This window comes from Bison bison, unplaced genomic scaffold (genome assembly GCF_000754665.1).
Source record: "Bison bison bison isolate TAMUID 2011002044 unplaced genomic scaffold, Bison_UMD1.0 scf7180017864145, whole genome shotgun sequence".
NCBI classification, from domain to species: domain Eukaryota; kingdom Metazoa; phylum Chordata; class Mammalia; order Artiodactyla; family Bovidae; genus Bison; species Bison bison.
The window spans coordinates 8,397,226-8,418,792 of record NW_011494717.1 but is presented as its reverse complement, the minus strand read 5'-3'; the positions used below and the strand labels follow the sequence as shown (position 1 = coordinate 8,418,792).

At 57.0% G+C, this 21,567-nt stretch overlaps 1 protein-coding gene across 1 annotated transcript in view; it reads left to right on the top strand.

The window, feature by feature from the left end:
• The window catches only part of OTOF (otoferlin), an 88,748-nt gene that overhangs the window by 63,540 nt on the left and 3,641 nt on the right, over positions 1-21,567 (top strand). The window contains exons 14-44 of the mRNA XM_010840690.1: positions 455-641; positions 1,064-1,250; positions 3,907-4,130; positions 4,571-4,679; positions 5,160-5,340; positions 5,464-5,584; positions 6,386-6,486; positions 6,580-6,670; positions 6,834-6,950; positions 7,179-7,331; positions 7,656-7,845; positions 7,954-8,078; positions 8,476-8,610; positions 9,285-9,446; positions 9,660-9,779; positions 10,245-10,406; positions 10,519-10,681; positions 11,206-11,276; positions 12,720-12,749; positions 13,172-13,309; positions 14,930-14,996; positions 15,682-15,818; positions 15,926-16,060; positions 16,421-16,558; positions 16,853-16,980; positions 17,097-17,267; positions 17,910-18,070; positions 18,752-18,894; positions 19,274-19,362; positions 20,967-21,065; positions 21,226-21,467. Of these exons, the coding sequence (XP_010838992.1) occupies positions 455-641; positions 1,064-1,250; positions 3,907-4,130; positions 4,571-4,679; positions 5,160-5,340; positions 5,464-5,584; positions 6,386-6,486; positions 6,580-6,670; positions 6,834-6,950; positions 7,179-7,331; positions 7,656-7,845; positions 7,954-8,078; positions 8,476-8,610; positions 9,285-9,446; positions 9,660-9,779; positions 10,245-10,406; positions 10,519-10,681; positions 11,206-11,276; positions 12,720-12,749; positions 13,172-13,309; positions 14,930-14,996; positions 15,682-15,818; positions 15,926-16,060; positions 16,421-16,558; positions 16,853-16,980; positions 17,097-17,267; positions 17,910-18,070; positions 18,752-18,894; positions 19,274-19,362; positions 20,967-21,065; positions 21,226-21,467 (4,277 nt within the window). The remainder of the gene's footprint in view (positions 1-454; positions 642-1,063; positions 1,251-3,906; positions 4,131-4,570; positions 4,680-5,159; positions 5,341-5,463; positions 5,585-6,385; positions 6,487-6,579; positions 6,671-6,833; positions 6,951-7,178; positions 7,332-7,655; positions 7,846-7,953; positions 8,079-8,475; positions 8,611-9,284; positions 9,447-9,659; positions 9,780-10,244; positions 10,407-10,518; positions 10,682-11,205; positions 11,277-12,719; positions 12,750-13,171; positions 13,310-14,929; positions 14,997-15,681; positions 15,819-15,925; positions 16,061-16,420; positions 16,559-16,852; positions 16,981-17,096; positions 17,268-17,909; positions 18,071-18,751; positions 18,895-19,273; positions 19,363-20,966; positions 21,066-21,225; positions 21,468-21,567) is intronic.

Genomic DNA, 21,567 nt, shown 5'->3' with positions numbered 1-21,567 from the left:
TTTCTGAAGCAATTCCAGGGAGTTGCCAGGGGCTTTTCAGAAATATTCTGGAACCTTGTCTGGATTCAGTGGGAAAAATCCAGAATCCAGTGGATCATGCCTTCCTTGAGCCAGGGAGAGAGAAAGAGACCACTGGTGAGGTTTTTGCGTAGAAGACAAAAGATGTGACACAAAGTACTCATATATTTTCATCTGTTTGAGCCTTATCGTATCCATGGGAGGTGCATGTTATTATTCCCATCTTAAAGCTGAGGAAACTGAGGCTTAGGGAGATGGGGAGATTTGCCCAGGATCCCACAAGAGAGCGGGTGCCCTGCACTCTGGTGTCTTCAGTTCTGCTATGGACCTTCTCAGCCGTCCTTCACCTGTGGTCCTGGGCCCCAGAGGCATGGGGATGTCGGGGCAGGAGTCGGCCAGGTGTGGCCACCGCAGCCCTAGCTGTTCATGCCGGCAGGAACTTGCTGCTCCCCGAAGGGGTGCCCCCTGAACGCCAGTGGGCCCGGTTCTACGTGAAGATCTACCGAGCAGAGGGGCTGCCCCGCATGAACACGAGCCTCATGGCCAATGTGAAGAAGGCTTTCACTGGCGAGAACAAGGATCTGGTCGACCCCTATGTGCAAGTCTTCTTCGCCGGCCAGAAGGTATCGGGGTGCAGGAGGCTGGGAGTGGGGTGAGGTGCAAGGGACTGGGCGTGGGGTCCTGGGGATGAACATGAGGCAAAATCAGAAGCCACGAGGCTGGCCTTTGATCACCTTGGCGCGTCACCTCGAGAAGAGGGGAGAGAGAGATGAGGGAGTACAGCTCAGAGGGGCTGGGCTGGGGCCAGGCTGGGCCTTAGGGACTTCCCCCCGCCCCCAGGTCACCAAGCACTGAGGGTGGGGGGCACTGGGAGGGAGAAGGGCTAGAGAGACTGGGATGGAGAAGAGGATGGAGATAAGTACACACACGTACACACACACACACCCCACGTACACACTCGTAACACATACACACACACAGACACAGACGCACATGTGCATACTCAGGCAGGTACACGAATCTGACTCTCTCTCCCTCCCACCAGGGCAAGACTTCAGTGCAGAAAAGCAGCTACGAGCCACTGTGGAATGAGCAGGTGGTCTTCACAGACCTGTTTCCCCCACTCTGCAAGCGCATGAAGGTGCAAATCCGGGACTCGGACAAGGTCAATGACGTGGCCATCGGCACCCACTTCATTGACCTGCGCAAGATTTCCAACGATGGAGACAAAGGTCAGCAGCTGGGGACTGGAGGTGGGACTTGGGGCTAAAGGGAGTGGGTAAAGGAGACGCCTCCACACACATGCACGCACGCGCACACACACACACACCACCACCACCACCACACCACCGGCTCTGTCCCACACCTCGGACTTAAAGGTGCCACCGGCCTTCATCAGCAGCCCTTGCCTCCAGGGAAGGGTAAAGACTTGTGGTCAGGTCTGCACAGAGCTGCCTGGGCCCACTGAGCCAGGCTGCCTGGATTTGAACTCCAACTCTGACAGCTAGAAGTTGCATGATCTTTGTACCTGTTTTGTCATCTGTAAAATGAAAATAATAGTAATTATATACATATTATAGGGGTGTGTGTGTGTGTGTGCACACGCGCACACATTCAGTCACTCCAGTCGTGTCTGACTCTTTGCAACCCCATGGACTGTAGCCCATTTGTGCTTGTGGAATTTTCCAGGCACGAATACTGGAGTGGGTTGCCATTTCCTACTCCAGGGGAATGGACCCCTGACCCAGGGATGGAAGCCACATCCCTTGAGTCTCCTGTATTGGCAGGCAGATTCTTTACCACTGCACCACCTGCGAAGCCCATGTATGTGTGCACCACCGCCATAGTACCTATCTACTGACTTGTAGGACCAGAGTATTGAGCTGGTACCAGGGATACAGGGCAAGGGAGGGATCCATCCTGTTCTCACGATGTTCCCTGGGGATGAGGGAGACTGGTGTGCTACCAAATGCTCAAAACCTGAGACAGAAGGCACAAAAGCCACAGATTGTATGGTTCCGTTTGTATGAAAAGTCTAGAGGAAGCAAATACATAGAGGCAGAAAGCAGATGAGCGGTTGCCAGGAGGTGGAAAGAGGAGGGGATTGGGACAGACTACTGAGAGGTACGGGGTTTCCCGAGGTGGGTGAAATGTCCTGGATGGTTGCACAATGCAGTGAATGCACTGAAGACCACTGAAATGCGTCCTATAAAGTGGTGAATTTTAAGTATGTCTCAGTTTTTTAAATGCTATATTTTTTATAAACTGTGGGCTTTCCTGGTAGCTCAGACGGTAAACAATGAGCTCCTGCAATTCAGGAGACCCGGGTTCAATCCCTGGGTCAGGAAGACTCCCTGGAGAAGGGAATGCTACCCACTCCAGTATTCTTGCCTGGAGGATTCTATGGACAGAGGAGCCTGGCAGGCTACAGTCCATGGGGTCACAGAGTCAGATACAACTCTGACTAGCTTTTTTATAAACTAAGCAAAACAAAAACAAAACGCATAAGGCAGAATTGGATCCATGCTACATATGAGACACAACAAATCCTAATGGGAGAAAAAATAGTTGGGACTAGGAATTGGGGCAGAAAGCAAAAAAGAACTAAAGAGCCTCTTGATGAAAGTGAAAGAGGAGAGTGAAAAAGCTGGCTTAAAACTCAGCATTCAAAAAACCAAGATCATGGCATCTGGTCCCATCACTTCATGGCAAATAGATGGGGAAACAATGGAAACAGTGACAGACTTTATTTTGGGGGTTCCAAAATCACTTCAGATGGTGACTGCAGTCATGAAATTAAAAGATGCTTGCTCCTTGGAAGAAAAGCTAAGACAAACCTAGACAGCATGTTAAAAAGCAGAGACATTACTTTGCCAGCAAATGTCTGTATAGTCAAAGCTATGGTTTTTCCAGTAGTCATGTATGGATGTGAGAGTTGGACTATAAAGAAAGCTGAGCACCGAAGAATTGACGCTTTTGAACTGTCATGTTGGAGAAGACTCTTGAGAGTCCCTTGGACTGCAAGGAGATCCAACCAGTCCATCCTAAAGGAAATCAGTCCTGAATATTCATTGGAAGGACTGATGCTGAAGCTGAAACTCCAATACTTTGGCCACCTGATGCGAAGAACGGACTCGTTGGAAAAGACCCTGATGCTGGGAAAGATTGAAGGCAGGAGGAGAAGGGGATGACAGAGGATGAGATGGTTGGATGGCATCACCAACTCAATGGATATGAGTTTGAGCAAGCTCCGGCAGTTGGTGATGGACAGGGAAGCCTGGTATGCTGCAGTCCATGGGGTCGCAAAGAGTAGGACATGACTGAGTATCGGAACTGAACTGAGTAATTAGGGGGAGGGGCACTTCATGGAGGAAGAGCATTTAACAGGTAGAGACAGAGAGACAGAGACAGAGAACCTCTCCTTTGGAGAGGAAAGGAGGGGTGTGCAAAAGCAAGTGACACCCCGGTGGAACGCAGGTCTGCACAGACAGCAAAGGGCTGGAAGGCCTTGCTGGGGAGCTAAGAAGGTGGGTTTGTCCTCTAGGAAGATCGTAGACCACCCTGCAACAGGTACTAGAAAGCAGGGACCATGACTTCGCTCCACAGAAATGGATATGTGTGTATGTGGAGCCCCACCGCCAGCTCAAGCTCCCGCAGAGAATAAACAAACACACGGAAGTGCCCCAGAAGTGAGAGGGCCGCCCCACAGCCGCCCACAAACAGCAGACACGGCTCGCCCCGCAGCCCCCTGTGAGCCCCACAGCTGCAGGCCCTCTGCTGCCTCAGACATTTCCCTCAGCTCAGCAGCCAGGAGGTGCAGGCCAGGAGCCCCCAAAACAGGTCCCTCCACCTGAGCGAGCCCTTGACCCCCTGCACCCCTGCCCACAGGCTTCCTGCCCACGCTGGGCCCCGCCTGGGTGAACATGTACGGCTCCACACGCAATTACACGCTGCTAGACGAGCATCAGGACCTGAACGAGGGCCTGGGGGAGGGTGTGTCCTTCCGTGCCCGCCTCATGCTGGGCCTGGCGGTGGAGATCCTGGACACCTCCAACCCTGAGATCACCAGCTCCACTGAGGTGCAAGTGGAGCAGGCCACGCCCATCTCCGAGGTGAGGCCCCGGGGGGCTGCGCTCCCCTCCAGAGCCCCCCCAACTCTGCTCAGCACCCCTTAACTCAATGCAGCCTGGGCCTGGGCTCTGCCAGTGTCCACCCTGCCTGCCTCAGGGGCCCAGACTCCAGGGTGAGGCCTCCCTCCCCAGGAAGTAGCAAGACTTCCATCCCCTCCCACTGCCTGTGCCTGTGCTCTGCCCATCTCTGCTCCTTTCCTAGCCACGGTTGTCCTTGTGCTGGGCAGAGCAGCCTTTCCTGAAGGGACAGGCTGGAGGGCCAAAGGAATTGGGCCTTCAGTGTCTGGCCTCCTAGTTCCACAGCTGGATGGGATGTCCCCCACCACTAGCCCCAAGGGCCTGTCTGGAGACAGAAAGAGGCCTGGCCCCAGCCTCAACATGCTGGTAAGCTTTCAGGGTGGCTTGAACCACCTTCCCCACAGAGCTGCACGGGGAAAATAGAAGAATTCTTTCTATTTGGAGCCTTCCTGGAGGCCTCAATGATCGACCGGAAAAATGGAGACAAGCCCATCACCTTTGAGGTCACCATAGGTGAGAGCTGGGCTCACAGAGGGGTCTTTGGGCCCGGGGACTGCAGAGCGGTAACTGCTGGGCCTGCTGCACAGCTCTCGGGGGAGGGGGACTTTGACCACTTCCCTCGAGTGTCCTCAGGTGCCCACACAGCACACAGTGACTGCACATCACGAGTGTACACACGCCCCACAGGGTGAACCTTAGGGCTCAGCGAATAGGGACATGAGAAGGAGACACATCCTCTCTGCAGAAGGGAGCAAGGCCCCCATAGGACTAGAGAGAAGAGTCCTGCAGGGTCCATGTCTGGGGCTGGACCTTGAGGACATGGCCCCATCCTCTGGCTAGTGTCCTATGGTATCTGAGCTCACACAGAGCCCAGCAGAGATCCCATTCCCTGACTCTTGCTTTTCCCAGCCACAGACCCCCTGGATTGGAGGGCAGGGTGGAGCCAGGTGGGAAAAAGCCTCTAGGCCCTCAGGTGCCCCCTTCTGCCTTCAGGCAACTACGGGAACGAAGTCGATGGGCTGTCACGACCCCAGCGGCCTCGGCCTCGGAAGGAGCCTGGGGATGAGGAGGAAGTCGATCTGATCCAGAACTTGAGTGATGAAGAGACTGACGAGGGTGGGGGCCTGGCCTCGGTCTCCTCCACGCCACCCATGCGGCCCCAGATCACTGACAGGTGAGCCAGGCGGGACAGGGGCTCTGAGAGGCCCTGCCCACTGCCTGCCATCCTCTGGTGGTCTGTCCCCTGCCCGCCTGCCTGGGCACCCAGTCCTCAGTCTCCCACCTGCTCCCACCCCAGGAACTACTTCCATCTGCCCTACCTGGAGCACAAACCCTGCATCTACATCAAGAGCTGGTGGCCTGACCAACGCCGTCGCCTGTACAATGCCAACATCATGGACCACATCGCAGACAAGCTGGTCAGGGCCAGGCCAGGGGTGGGAGGGGAACGGCAGAGGGGGCGTGCTTCTGAGGGCCTCGCCCAGCCTGGACACCACCCCTGACTCACACAAGGCCTGTCTGCCCAGCAGATTACCATGGGCATCGAGGAGGGACTACAGAATGGCCCCAGCAGGTCCTGTGCTCCTGTCCCTGCCCCATTCCCAGGAGCAGTCCAGGGTCTGAGGGCTTCCCAGAGTGGAGTCTGGGAATTGTGGCCCATCTAGTCTTGGGTTTCCCTGGAGGCGTCTGGCCAATCCCTCTCTCTCTACCTGCTGCCCCCTTGCATCTGATCCTGGGCTCTGTCCGACCCCTGTGGGTCCACCAGGACCACAGACTCATGACCCAGAGATGGCTTCTTCCTCAGGAACCAAAGAGTCACGAGCATGACAGCTTCCAGGTTCTGAAAACAGAACCTGGAAATTGGTGTTTCTGGGCTTCCCTGGTGGCCCAGAAGGTAAAACGTCTGCTTGCAATGCGGGAGACCAGAGTTCAACCCCTGGGTTGGGAAGATCCCCTGGAGAAGGAAATGGCAACCCACTCCCCTACTCTTGCCTGGAAAATCCCATGGACAGAGGAGCCTGGTAGGCTACATTCCACGGGGTCGCAAAGAGTCGGACACGACTGAGCGACTTCACTTTCACTTTTCTTTATGATGGCGGAGCACTCCAGGGATAGTGCTCATGGGAGGTCCTAGGATACTAGCCCCTCATCCTCTTGATGAAAGAGGGAGACGTTTGGGGAGGCTGAGGGGGGCTGTGGCTCACACTCCTGGTTCACAGGAAGAAGGCCTGAATGATGTGCAGGAGATGATCAAAACGGAGAAGTCGTACCCTGAGCGTCGACTTCGGGGCGTCCTAGAGGAGCTGAGCTCTGGCTGCTAGTGAGTGGAGGGGCTGCCAGTGTGGGGCAGCAATGGGAGGCTGGCAGAGAAGGTGTCATCTCTGCTAAGCCCTGCTCCCACCCCCTACCCCAGCCGCTTCCTCTCCCTCGCGGACAAGGACCAGGGCCACTCATCCCGCACCAGGCTGGACCGGGAGCGTCTCAAGTCCTGCATGCGGGAGCTGGTGAGGACACGGCTGGACCACTCGGGAACAGAGGGAGGGTCTGGAGGTGAAAAGGGAAGCCGAGGTGGGGGAACATCTGTCTCTGAGGTCACGGCCCTCAGGGCCAGCCTCTCCATCATGTGTCACAACCTGAGCCCCGCTTACACTGCCCCCCACCTCGCAGGAAAGCATGGGGCAGCAGGCCAAGACCCTGCGGGCACAAGTGAAGCGGCACACGGTGCGCGACAAGCTGAGGCTCTGTCAGAACTTCCTGCAGAAGCTGCGCTTCCTGGCAGACGAGGTGTGCCCTGTGCTGGAGCGCGGTACCAAACTGGAGCAAGGCGGGAGGGGCTGCATAGGAGGGGGCGGGCCCCTCCCGTTCTGACAGGTGTTGAGGGACAGGGCTGACCAAGCCTTGCATCCTGCCCCATGCTCTTCCCACTCCATTGGCGGGAGGAGAAGGAAGGCCCAGTATCCCGTCCCCTCCCTTACGAGGCACACTGGCCTCCCCCACCGGACACTGTCCCAGCCCCAGCACAGCATCCCTGACATCTTCATCTGGATGATGAGCAACAACAAGCGCATCGCCTACACCCGGGTGCCCTCCAAGGACCTGCTCTTCTCCATCGTGGAGGAGGAACTGGGCAAGGACTGTGCCAAGGTCAAGACACTCTTCCTCAAGGTGCCGGAAGGGGAATGGATTAGCAGCGGGTGGAGGGGCTGGGGGCTGGGCTACTCTCAAGAGGTCATCTTCCTCTTGGAGGGAGCAGCATCCACACCCCTGGGTCTGCCAGGCCTGAGTGGACAAGATGCTCAGGGAAGAGCTAAAGAGAATAGGAAGGGGGATCCCGCCCTGCCCATCCCCTTCTGTGCTGTGTTTCCCCACTGCACAGCCCAGTGGGATGGCTGCGGTGGGGATGGGCCCCCTCTGACCACAGCTTCTTCAGCTCCCTGCCCCTTCCTCACCCTGCGAGCTCTGGCAGCTGACCCTGAGCCCACCCCCCAGCTGCCAGGGAAGCGGGGCTTCGGCTCGGCAGGCTGGACAGTGCAGGCCAAGCTGGAGCTCTACCTGTGGCTGGGTCTAAGCAAGCAGCGCAAGGACTTCCTGTGTGGCCTGCCCTGCGGCTTCGAGGAGGTCAAGGCAGCCCAGGGCCTGGGCCTACTCTCCTTCCCGCCCATCAGCCTGGTCTACACTAGTGAGTGAGGACTCCCAGGTCTGGGTGGCCCCGGCTCCGAGCCCTCACCCGGGGAGGGCACACTGGCTGGTGACCTGTTCCCCGAGCTTCATCCTGCTCTTCCCACAGAGAAGCAGGCCTTCCAGCTCCGCGCCCACATGTACCAGGCTCGCAGCCTCTTTGCTGCTGACAGCACCGGCCTCTCAGACCCCTTTGCCCGTGTCTTCTTCATCAACCAGAGTCAGTGCACAGAGGTGAGGGCACCGGGGAGGAGCGGGTGGCTCTGACTTTGAGAGCACTGGGGGGCCTGTGAGTTTCTGGGACCTGGAGAAACAGAGCAGCCAGTACCCAGATCCTTAGAGGGAAGGCTTGCAGATAGCTGCAGGACCAGGCCACACTGGTGAAGGCTTTAATCGTAGTTACGTTCAACATAGAAGACAGGGAAGACGTTGGCAGGGGGTGAGGGGGGACGGTCATGAGCAGACCTCATAGCAGCCTTCATTTAAGATTCCCCGAAGAGTCAGAGAACATGGCACTCCTGCCCCCGAGTCCCCCAGAAATGACAGGAGTGACTGGGGGTGACTCCTGCTCCGGTATCTGCCCACCCACCACCACCCCTACCTGTCACCTGTCTACCCCACCCTGCTGCAGGTACTGAATGAGACCCTGTGCCCCACCTGGGACCAGATGCTGGTGTTCGACAACCTGGAGCTCTACGGTGAAGCTCATGAGCTGCGGGACGATCCCCCTATCATTGTTATCGAAATCTACGACCAGGACACCATGGTATGGGTGGGCTCTGGCACTTGCACTGGCAGCTACCTCCCCAGCCCACCCTCAGAGCCCTTTGGCCAGGGTGCTTGCCAGGAAGCCAGGGGTCTGGGCTGCTGACCAGCCCTTCCGAGAGACCCCAGGTGTCTTCTGCCCTCTCACTGCAGCCTGACCCCTCCTGATGCTGTGGGCCTCTGGGGTCTCAGGGAGAAGACAGGCCAGGGCGTCCCTGCCTGCTGCAGAGACAGACCAAGCCCAGGCCCAGTCGTGCCAAGAAGGCCTGCTATCCCCAGCCTTCCCCCATCCTAGACCGCCCAACTCCCCCCATCCCTGCATACAGTCATCAGCAGCCTCATAGCTCTCCATGGGTGCTCTGGAGTGAGGGAGTAGAGAATTGGGGTGACCCCTCCAGAGCTGGGGAGCCACTTACTACAAGCCACCCCAGCTACTGGGGAGCCCTGAGTGAGTTCTGGACTAGCACTAGAAGCACCTATTTCTAGATATGCATCTGCCATTCACTGCCAGCCTGGCCTGGAGCTAGCCTAAGACTTGGTTTCCCCATCTGTAAAATGGGGTGATCACACCTGCAACTACATGGGGCTATGGTGAAGACTGAAAAAGATCCTGGGTATGAAGGTGCCCGGTCAGTTCAGGCATCAAGAGGCCACCTTGGCTGTTTGTCGCATCAGGGCAAAGCCGACTTCATGGGCCGGACCTTTGCCAAGCCGCTGGTGAAGATGGCCGACGAGGCGTACTGCCCACCCCGCTTCCCGCCCCAGCTGGAGTACTATCAGATCTACCGGGGCAATGCCACGGCCGGGGACCTGCTGGCTGCCTTCGAGCTGCTGCAGGTGGGGCTGCTGGAAAGAGGGGGCTGGGCCAGGGGCCTCTCTCCTCCCCATCCTGCTGTGAGGCTATTGGGACTGAACTGGGGGTGTGGTTCCTGGGTACCTGTGCTGTTTGGCCTTTTCTGTCTCCCTGGATCATGTGGCACCTAACTGGTTGGGGGAGAGAGCCCTCTCCCTGGGCTCACCAGGATATGACACTATGTCCCCCATCCCCAGATTGGACCAGCAGGGAAGGCCGACCTGCCGCCGATCAACGGCCCAGTGGACATGGACCGAGGTCCCATCATGCCTGTGCCTGTGGGCATCCGACCCGTGCTTAGCAAGTACCGGGTGGAGGTGCGTGAGGGCTCCACCGCCCCTCCTGGCCCTGCCTTGGACAGGCCTGCCATACTTCCTGGTCCCCCTCACCCTCTCCCCATCAAGGATTGTATGCACACATCACACTGGTGGCATCAAACGCCAGGGGTTCTTCAGCAACCTCAGGCCATGCCTCGTTTTTCAGAAAAGACACCGAAGTCCCAGGAGGGGAGGTGACTGGCGCAAGGTCACACCCGGGAGCCAGCGGCAGACCCCAGCTCCCTCCCATCCCCTGCCCTTTCTGCACTGATTCACACTGTCCAGGACCTTTCCCGGCCTCCGTCTGCCCCAACACCCACCCTCACCCCCCCTCAGCCCCTTCAGGACACCCTCCCTCATCAGCTCTCCCAGCCCTGCCCCTCCCGGTGAGTGGCCCCCCCACAGCCAGCGCCCCTGATGGAAGTGGCTGGCCTCTCCCCCCACACCCCCACCCCACACACACAGGTGCTGTTCTGGGGCCTGCGAGACCTGAAGCGGGTAAACCTGGCCCAGGTGGACCGGCCGCGGGTGGACATCGAGTGCGCGGGGAAGGGGGTGCAGTCGTCCCTGATCCACAATTACAAGAAGAACCCCAACTTCAGCACCCTGGTCAAGTGGTTTGAAGTGGTGGGTGCGGGCCCAGGCATGGTGGGGCAGGGCTGGGCACAGTGGGTACGGCCAGGGATGGCCAGTGCCTCTGCCCCTTCTCTGAGCTCAGGCTCCCTGCCCCCACCCCCAGGACCTCCCAGAGAACGAGCTCCTGCACCCGCCCTTGAACATCCGCGTGGTAGACTGCCGGGCCTTCGGCCGCTACACCCTGGTCGGCTCCCACGCTGTCAGCTCCCTGCGGCGCTTCATCTACCGACCCCCGGACCGCTCAGCTCCCAACTGGAACACCTCGGGTACGGCCGCTGCCGAGGCCCACGGCGGGGGCTCCAGCTCGCAGTCCAGACCACGTGGTTCCCTCCTGGGGCGTCCCCAGATGGGGTAGGGGAGGCCAGGTCTCCAGGGTGGAGGGGCTGTCCAGGCAGCCCCAAACTAGTGCCAGAAAGGCCAGAGCCCAGGCGTCCTTAGAGGGCCCGAGGGCAGATGGCCTTCTCTGCCTGACCCCAGCGAAGACTCTGCCCCCTGCCACCCACCACGTGCCCTCCACTGTGTCACTGAGCACAGCTCACACTCCTCTCTGGCTTACCTCCTCCCTCTCCTTATGCCCATCTTTTCTCAACTGTCGAATCCCTCTCTCTTCCCCTCGGAAAGCTCCAGAATCAGCTTTAGGCCTCTGGACCTTCCAGCCACTCCCACTCTCACTCTTCCTCCTGCTCCTCCCTGTCTGTCTGTCTGTCTGTCCATCCGTCTCTCTGTCCAGGCAGGCTCCTCCAGGGCCGCCGTGGGCTGTACAGTGGGGGCCCCTCCTCTCGCCTCACAGGGGAGGTCGTGGTGAGCATGGAGCCGGAGGTGCCCATCAAGAAGCTGGAGACCATGGTGAAGCTGGACGCGGTAAGGTGTCTGGAGACGTGCAATTGCGGGTGACACTTTCCCAAAGCCGGACCACCCCCACTCCACCCACCAGACAACACGTTAAGTCACTCCTCCTTCAGTGTGGGGTGGGCCAGGGCTAGCCCTGACTGCGTGTGCACACAGCCCTATCCTAGAGTGTCCACGAAGGCAAGAATCTCAATTCTGCATGTGTGTATGTGCCATGAACATGCATGCAGTGCACATGTTTGAGAGACAGAGCAGTAACGTGTGAAGGGATAGCCTGACATTATTTTTATTCCAACAAATGACACCACAGGCAAGGACTCCTTGTGTGAACATCAGTGTTCTCTCCAGAGGGTCCGAGTTTTCTTTCTCAGCCTTTTACAAACGACCCTCCCCAGGCCGGGGTTGGGGCAGGAGTTCCAGGTGGGAGTGCCTTTACTCCTCCTGGCTTAGGACTGGGACTGTTGGTCTGCCAAAAGGGGCCCTGTCACCTGGGTGTTCAGATACGGACTTGGAGCCATCAGGAGAGGGTGGGATGGAGGCCGGCCTGGAACAGGTCATCCTGAGTCCAGGCAGGACTGAGAGGGCAGGAGGCAGGCTTACCTCCCCACTGCCTTCTCCAAATCCCATTCCTGACATCGTGTGCTTCTCGCAGCCTGTGGCGTCTCCTAGCTTCTGAGATCTGGGCTGGGGTCCGAGAGGATCCTTCCTCACCCCATGACTCTGGTCCCCAGAGAGTATGGGCCAGTGGCTGAGTTAGCAGAGGGCATATGTCTCATGGAAGAGGCAAGCCGTCAAGGCCTGGTGCCTGGGCTGCAGGGCCGGGATTGGCACCACCAGGGGCTGTGGGGCTAAATCTTGAGATGCCACGTCCCCTCTCAGCTCCCAGCCTCTGAAGCTCCTCCTGGGGGCGGGCAGCTAGTTTCAGGCCATTAGTGAACAAAGAGGACAGCACAGACCTGAGCTTCACCATCGTCCCCATGGGCTCTGGTGGGGCCTTTTTCATTGGGGTCCCCTTCAGCTGTGTAAATGTGTCCACTTACTCATTAAGGCACTTGCCTTTCACCCAGCCAACATTACCAACCTCCAGCTTCATGCCATGTCAACCTCCCCTCTTGACTCTGACTCCCCACTGCTATCATCTGGGAAGCTGACAACTCTCCTGGTGCCCAGTACCCCATCTTGGACTCAGGGGAGCCCTGCAACGAATCATTTTTAAAAGCCCCTAGTAATTCTCATGTGCAGTCAGGTTGGCAAACCACCACCCTGGAAGTTCTGAGGAAACATCTCTGAGGCAGACCTTCCACGGTCCTGGAATTGGCCTTGTGAGCACAGCACTCATGACCCAGGGACCATCCTTGTGTGAGCCCCTCCCTGCACCCTCCCTGGCTGGGCCACTGCCGCCACTTTCAGCCTGGTGGCTAAGCCTGTCCTTGTCTCCTTGGTTCCCCTCTGCAGACTTCCGATGCTGTCATCAAGGTGGATGTGGTGAGTGGGGGTACCGTTGGGGAGCTCTGGGAAGAGAAGACCCTACACTACATAGGGTATCGGGCCAAGGGTAGCAGCATCAGGGACCAAGCCACCCCACAGCTCCTGATGCTCCAGCCAGCGTAACCCCTCCTAAGAGGCAGAGGGAGAGAGCTGCTTGGGCTGCAAGCCCCTGAGCACCAATCCCACCTTGGCCAGGCTCATGCTGGTGGGTCATGACACTCTGTGGGCCATGGCATCCACTGACATAAAACAAGGTCCTGCCCCTTTCATACTGGTGGCTTCACAGAGCTCCCTGGAACCCAGGGCTTCCCGGGAGCAGATGGTCATAATGGATGGGGGACCCCCATATTGTCCAGGGTTCTGGGAATGGCCAGGGTGCAGGGACATATGCAGGACTCTGGACCTGGCCAACCCTGTAGGCTGAGGAAGAGAAGGAGAGGAAGAAGGAGAAGAAGAAGAAGAAGGGCAGCTCAGATGAGCCGGAGGAGGAGGAGCCAGATGAGAGTATGTTGGACTGGTGGTCCAAGTACTTTGCCTCCATTGACACCATGAAAGAGGTGAGGCCTCCGTCCTAGGCAGGGGGCTGAGGAGGGACTGGGCTGGGAGAGGTGATGCCAACTCCACATCAGACCCTCCTATTCGGCTTCTTTCCTATACCCACCAGAACGGTCTCCCCACTCCATCAATATGAGCTTGGAACAGTCTATCTCACAGCCTTGAAGTTCTAGCTCATCCTTTTCCAGTCTGCCTTCCCAGGCTTGGTTTTCTCAAGTCCTCATTCATTTATTCCACAAATATTCCTTGAGTATATAGGATGATGTACCACCAATGTAGGTGCTACAGGGGTCAAAAAATAAGATGCCAAACCTGCCCTGAGTATTTACTGGACATGCAAAATGCACATGTAAATAGATACAGTACAATGTGATAACAAAGGCAATTTAGTGCCTAGGAGGCAGGGAAAGCCTCACAGAGGAAGTGACCTTTGAGGAAGAGGAGAAACGTGCACTCAGAGGCCAAAAGGAAACAACAACTTCTCGGTAGTACTTGCACACCTATTATCATTTTACATATTATGTTATGTTATTTTACATGTCTTGGTCACTGCTGCTGTGTGAAATCTTCTTCCCTTGTTGTGCACACACAGGTCTACTGAGTCAGACTGCAAATTCCAGAAAGCTCATTTCTCCCCTTCCTCATTTGTCTCTTGTCCATACTGCCAACCTAGGCACCCAAGACTGACCAACTGACCAGAAGGGACACGTGCTCCTGGTTGTGTTTCCTTGACCAAGCTGATCCAGCCACATCCTCTCCCCAGGCCCTTTCTATGACCTGAGTTGTGTGTGATGTTTACCATTCATATTAGAGCCCAGGCTAAGCTGCTGTAGCAGGTCAGATTGCTATGAACAAGAATGCTGATACGGTGATTCACTGGGGTCGGAGACTGATATACTGCCATCTTGTTACTGGCATCTATATGGTTAGAGATGGCTTACCATCACATCCTAATACCAGTGCACAGGAAGGGTAAAGAGAAGAGGAGGCAGCATACTCCTTTCCTCTTGAGGGCCCAGCCTAGAAGCAGCACATAAGCACATCCACTCACATTGGCTAGAATCTAATCCCATAGCCACACTTAGCTGCAAGGGAGGCTGGGAAATGTGATCTTTAGCTAGGTGACTCTGTGCTAAAAACTTTTAGAGAGCAGAAGTGTAGATAATTGAGGGAAATCTAGTAGTATCTTCTATCAACCACCTTCGGGAGGTTGCCCGTTGTCTCAAGTCTGTTCCTGTAATTTGCATAGGCTGCCACCAGGCGGCAGTGGCACCTTGGATGAATCCAGTGTGTACTGACTGAAGAAAATAAACCATGTTTTCTTATCCAGTTATACTTTTAAAACAACAAAACGTTAAAACTAGGAAACAATGTTAAAGAATACATATTTTTGAATCGTACATAACTGAAAGAATCATAAAACTCCTAAGTACACTTAAGTCATATTTTACACTATAAACTTTTTTAACCCACTTAAGCAGAGCACATGATAAGTTTGAAACCCAGTGGGAAAGAGTTTCTGCTTCTAAAAATTTAAGACTGGTCTGAGACCACAGTGTGGGGTCAACAAACCCCGCCCTAGGAAACCTACCTTCCCTTCTCCTCACCTCATTTTTTGGCAGCAAATTCGACAACAAGAAATCTCAGGAATTGACTTGGAGGAGAAGGAGGAGATGGACAACACTGAAGGTGAGCCTGGAGCCCTGGAACTCTGCTTTCATCTCCCAGCCCATCGTATGAGTGGCTCCTCCACTCATCACACCAGCTGCTTCTCTTTCCCCTTCCCGTGGGTCCTCACAGCTGCAGCAGCCCACGGCAGATATCCTCAGGCATCCCTGAGGCCCTTACGTAGAGTGGCTTTTACTCTGCCCAGTTGAGCAACCACAGTGACGGACAGACATTTAGAGCCTTTGAACATCAGAGCTGGAAGGGACCTCAGAACTCATCCCATTCTGTGTCTTCCAGACCTTTTCCACGGAACACTACGAATGGATTTTCTAAAGGGAAAAGAAGGTTCTGAGGCCAAATTGGTTAAACAGGTCCCTTGGTGCTGGATTCTCAGTGCCTTTAATATACAAATGCTATTATAATAAATCTCTAAAAGAAAGAATAAAATATTTCCCCAACTTATTATATATATATAATTATTATATCATGCATATACATTAGATAGATAGATAGATATCCTTTCTCTTAAAGCATTCCAAGAACACCTACACTTAGTGTTTCACTGAATGCTGTTTGGAAAATGCTAATATAGAACAGTCCTCTTATTAGAGACCAGCAAAGTTAAATTAGTGAAGAGATGAGGTAGGTCTCTAGCCCTGGCTTTCCTACTCAGATCATTTCTGCCTCCTTGTCTATTTCCGGCTAGGCCTGAAGGGGCCGATGAAGGGCAAGGAGAAGGCAAGGGCTGCAAAGGAGGAGAAGAAGAAAAGAACCCAGAGCCTAGGCCCTGGCCAGGGGTCGGAGGCCCCCGAGAAGAGGAAACCCAAGATTGATGAGCTCAAGGTGAGGGTCTGGGAGCAGACCCCACCAGGGTGTGGGGACGTCATGCCCAGGTCAAGACAGAGGCCTGTAGGCCTGCCTCACCTCCCTGATGGCCTGGCTTGGCTCAGGTGTACCCCAAGGAGCTGGAGTCAGAGTTCGACAACTTCGAGGACTGGCTGCACACGTTCAACCTGCTTCGGGGGAAGACGGGGGACGACGAGGATGGCGGGACCGAGGAGGAGCGCATCGTGGGCCGGTTCAAGGTCAGGTGGCAAGTGTGAGCGGGGCCCAGCCCCTAAGACCCAGGCCCTGAGTCCTGAGCCCCCCCACCAGCTCTCCTCCCCACCCCAAGCCTGGGGCTGACAGCCAAGGGGAACTGTCAGCTGCCCCAGTGGGAAAACTATCAGAATACTTGCACGCTGAGTGATAAGGGGGATCTGCCCTGAATCCACTCCCCCACTTCCTCAAAAACCCCTGACTCTCTGTGACCCAGCAACTAAAAGATTAAGGCCCCAAACCCCCGCAGCAGGGTGCAGACCCTCAGTGCTCTGGGCTATTTTAAATGCCACCCCTGCCTGTGCCCACGGGAGCCTGCACCCTGATCCACACTTGCTGCACCCCAGGGCTCCCTCTGCGTGTACAAAGTGCCACTCCCAGAGGACGTGTCCCGGGAAGCCGGCTATGACCCCACCTACGGCATGTTCCAAGGCATCCCCAGCAATGACCCCATCAACGTGCTGGTCCGGGTCTACGTGGTCCGGGTGAGAGCCCCCTGGCAGCCTCTCTCCCCAGGCTCCCAGTTCTCCTGCCCAAGAGGGGCTGAAGCAACCTCAAACTGATAGCCCCAAACTGGGAGACACCAGGGAGGGCAGCTGGCCTTTTGCCATCCTTTATACAAGCAGAAGCCAAGGCCCAGAGTTGGTCAGGGACTCACCCGGGGTCACACAGCAACTCTCTGGTCCAGTGCTCCTGCCCTTCATTATCATGGGACCATCATGGGGTGGGGGAAGATGAGGGTGCAGGCACCCTGCTCAGGAGCGCCCCTCCCATCCCAGGCCACGGATCTGCACCCCGCAGACATCAACGGCAAAGCTGACCCGTACATCGCCATCCGGCTAGGCAAGACTGATATCCGTGACAAGGAGAACTACATCTCCAAGCAGCTCAACCCCGTCTTTGGGAAGTAAGGCCTCCTGGTGCCCCACCTCCACCCTGCCCGGACTTCCCAGCCCAGATGCCCTCCTGCCCCACCCTACCCCAGATCTACCCTCAACCCTTCTCCCAACCCCGCCGCACCAGGTCCTTTGACATCGAAGCCTGCTTCCCCATGGAATCCATGCTGACGGTGGCCGTGTACGACTGGGATCTGGTAGGCACTGATGACCTCATTGGGGAAACCAAGATCGACCTGGAAAACCGCTTCTACAGCAAGCACCGTGCCACCTGCGGCATCGCCCAGACCTACTCCGTGTGCGTGGGGCGGGGTGGGGCAGGGGGGCTGCCTACTGCACCTTGACTTCAAAATCAAGATGCAAACCATGGGATTTGGGAAGGTGGACATATGGTTTCTGTCCCAGCCAGGCCTCCACCCCGACAGGCTCTGGGCTCAGCCTTCAGGGGCCAGGACTGCAGGTTCCAAGACAAGGAGAGAGCCAGAGAATTCCAGGACAGAGGAAACAGAGGGAGAGAAAAGCGGGCTGGGAGGAGGCAGGAGTGTGCTAGGAAGAGTCCACTGGAGATCTGGCCAGCTGGTGCCACTTCCAGGCTGTGTGACCCTGGGCCAGCCCCTTAACCTCTCTGGTTGTCAGTTTCCTCAGGGAGTCTTTGAAGTTCCAGAGGAGTGGACATAGTCAGGGGGATGGTGCGGCTGCACTCGGGGAGACTGGATGCTCGTCCTTGAGGAGCATGGAGCATGTGGGGCCCGAGCCCAGGGCAGGAGGGATCAGCCTCCAGCAGCCCTCGTGTCTCAGCTGATCCTGGAGCATGAGGCAGGGCTCACTTGCTCACATGGGGCAACAGCCAACCTAAGGAATCTGGCCAGGGCCACTTACTACCTGGGGATGCCCCAGCCACACCCCAAGCCCCACCCAGGCCATGCGTCTCCTCCCACAGACACGGCTACAATATCTGGCGGGACCCTATGAAGCCCAGCCAGATCCTGACCCGCCTCTGCAAGGAGGGCAAAGTGGACGGCCCCCACTTCGGGCCCCCCGGGAGAGTGAAGGTGTCCAATCGCGTCTTCACAGGGCCCTCTGAGATCGAGGATGAGAATGGTAAGGGATGCTGCATGCAGCTATGGGGGTGTCAAGAGGCCATGGAAGGACCCACACATCCTTGTGGTAGGACCACCCCTCTGCTCATCACCGCAGCGTCCCCCTTCTGTCCGCTCAGCCTCTGCCCTTCCTCCCCATCCCACACCGCACTTGCCCACTTGTCCCCTTTCTCTTCCTCTCAGCCTCCCTGTGGGGTAGGAAGGTTCTTCCCCATTCTACAGATGAGGAAAACAAGACCCAAAGGGTTTCAGTGACTTGCCCAAGGTCACTCAGCTTTTACAAGGCAGAGTGAGGGCAGTGTAGACCCAGGTTGTTCTGGCCCTCCCCACCCTTTTGCCCTTGTGGCCCTTCATGGAGAACCAGCAAATGTCTCTGCTGGAAGCTTGTGCCACCCACCTTCAAGGTGCTGGACAGGATGTAGGTTCTTCTCTTCCCTGACCTCGCAGCCCAGCGGGATTCTCGGGTCAGTTTCCCCCCAAGCAGGGAAAACCCAAGGACACAGACCCATCCGGGGCCCATGAGGCACCTGAGAGCTTGGGCTGTTGTTGCATCTCCCTCTGAGCCTCAGTTTCCCCATCAGTAGACCGGAGAAGGGGCCTCTGTATGCCCTTGAGCCCCTGGCCCAGCACAGGTCTCTTGTTCTGCTGAGCCCACATATGAGCTGACCTCCGGCACCCACAGGGCAGAGGAAGCCCACAGAAGAGCACGTGGCACTGCTGGCCCTGAGACACTGGGAGGACATCCCCCGCGTGGGCTGCCGCCTGGTGCCCGAACATGTGGAGACACGGCCGCTGCTCAACCCCGACAAGCCGGGCATCGAACAGGTGACTGGCCTGAGTCTGACGTTCTTCGGTATTTGGGATCAGTCCCAGCCTGAATCCATAAAAAGAGATCTCCATGCTATTTGCTGCTTCCCCCAGAGTATTGGGTGCCCCATACACACACACACACACATTACACCCTTCGCTGTAACTACCAGGGCTCGTGTCTTGGCTTTGAGTGAGAATCACATCACCTCTGGTGGAAACCTAGGGTAATCTCCCTCAGAAGCTGCAATTGGCTGTTGGTGACATCATAGGGATTGCTGGCATCCAAGAATGAAAACTGATGCGTCCTGCCAGAACAAAGGTTGGGAGGGAGAGGAGAGCTGGCCTTGCTGGGTAGAGGAAGGAGTCACAAGACGTGCCACACCCCCTTCCTCAGGGCCGCCTGGAGCTGTGGGTGGACATGTTTCCTATGGACATGCCGTCCCCCGGGACACCTCTGGACATCTCCCCTCGGAAGCCCAAGAAGTGAGCTGCTCGGGGCCAGCGCCCTTCCCTCCCGGCTCCCCAACGCATCCTTTCTGTAGGAGCCTCCAGGCCCAGGTCACCTTAGTCAGTCCCACGTGGCCTTGTTGGGGGAACAGAGCACCCCACGAAGAGGGCTGTGGGGCCTGCCCTGGGGAGGTCCCCTTGCTGAGGCAAGGGGTCGCACCCCCACTGTGTGGCCAGCAAGGGCCATGAGTTCACACTGACACCCTCCCCGAAGCCTCTGTCCTCACAGACCCACTCCTCCACGGGCACGCACTTGCAGGCAGCATCCTCCCTGGGTTCCCCCACACACATCCACAAGACGCAGAACCACTGAGGCTGCTCTGCCCCCCTGATAAAAGTGGTTCCCACTCGAGGCTGTCATTCAGCTCTGCCAAGTTTTATTTAAAACTGATGAGATGTGCAGGGGTGAGTGCCCAGAATGGGCGGGAGGGTGGGAGAGTAGCCAGAACGCTGGATCATGAGCCAAGCCATCTGTCTCTGTTAGTTGACACTGGCCAGGTCACTTTTTCCTCCATGGTCCTCAGTTTTCCCATCTGTAAAGTGGCTGGACCAAGCCACTGCCAGCACTGGACTCAGTGCCTGCAATCAGGGCCCCACATTTCCATTTCACACTGGACCCCACCAATCATATAGCCCATTCTGCCTGGTGGGCTTTCTCAGGTGGCACAGTGATAAAGAATCTGCCTGCCAACGCAGAAGATGTGGGTTCGATCCCTGCGTCGGGAAGATCCCCTGGAGAAGGAAATAGCTACCCACTCCAGTATTCTTGCCTGGGAAATCCCATGGATAGAGGAGCCTGGAGGGCTACAGTCCACGAGGTTCCAAAAGAGTCTGATATGACTTAGCGACTAAACAAAACCAACTAATTCTGCCTGGCACAGGCTCTAGGTAGGACCCTGAGTGTGCTGTTCCATGGCTCGCCACCAGGGGACACCCCAACCCGCTGTGTCTCCAGGACTTGCAGTCCAGGGGCGTTTAGTCCAGCACAAGCCATTGCAGTCGATTTTTAGAGGTTGACTACCTCATTTATCATGACAATTCACTTCAAGAGGAAAATGCCCTTGGGGGGCAAGGGTGTAAAGGAAATCTGACTCCAGGGTGATCCACTGCCAGCTGCTGGGCTTAAATGTACATTTCTGTTAGAGCTGGAAAGGAGCTTCAGGCCTCTGGGAAGGAGGGAATTCCTGACTCTGCATGCCTCGATTCAGCCATGCCCCGAGCAGCCGGCCCCTGCCCCTCCCTGGGCAGCCTCCCTGAGACCTGAGTCAGCTCCCCACCCGCCTGCCTCATCCAGGAGGACTGTGCTCCGGGCCCTGGCCTTCTAGCCCAGCTGGCTCTCCCCGCCACCCCGCCCAGTCTGGCTTTTCTCTCAGTAGCCATGATGGCTGGGTGACCTCCTCTGACCCTGGGCCCACGTCTCCCCAACCCCTCAGCTTCTCCCCACATCGACTCTCAGCCTCAGCCTGGCCCAGGCCCCATGCCCATCCCAAGTCCCCAGGACTTGTCCCAGTCACCTCATCTCCAACCCCAGCCTGGTAACCCCCATCCCCACACCTCTAATCAGCCCCTAACCCACCCAGGTACGAGCTGAGGGTCATCGTGTGGAACACGGATGAGGTGGTCTTGGAAGATGACGACTTCTTCACTGGGGAGAAGTCCAGCGACATTTTCGTGCGGGGGTGGGTGAGAGGTCCCCTGGATGGGAAGGGGGCCGAGCTGGGTAAGCCCACCTTCCCGGAAGGCAGGAGAGGAGGGAGAGGACGGCGAGGAGGGGGGGTGCTGTGGGTGGAGAGAGGCCTCTGGGGAGGTGGCTGAAGGGCCACAGGTGATGACCCACAGGTGGCTGAAGGGCCAGCAGGAGGACAAGCAGGACACAGACGTCCACTACCACTCCCTCACGGGCGAGGGCAACTTCAACTGGCGCTACCTGTTCCCCTTCGACTACCTGGCTGCCGAGGAGAAGATAGTCATCTCCAAGAAGGAGTCCATGTTCTCCTGGGACGAGACCGAATACAAGATCCCCGCACGGCTCACCCTGCAGATCTGGGACGCCGACCACTTCTCTGCCGACGACTTCCTGGGTGGGGGGCTGGGACCATAGCAGTGAGAGGTCCCCTGGGTGGGAGGGGGCCTGAGCTGGGTAAGCCCACCTTCCTGGAAGGCAGGAGAGGAGGGAGAGGA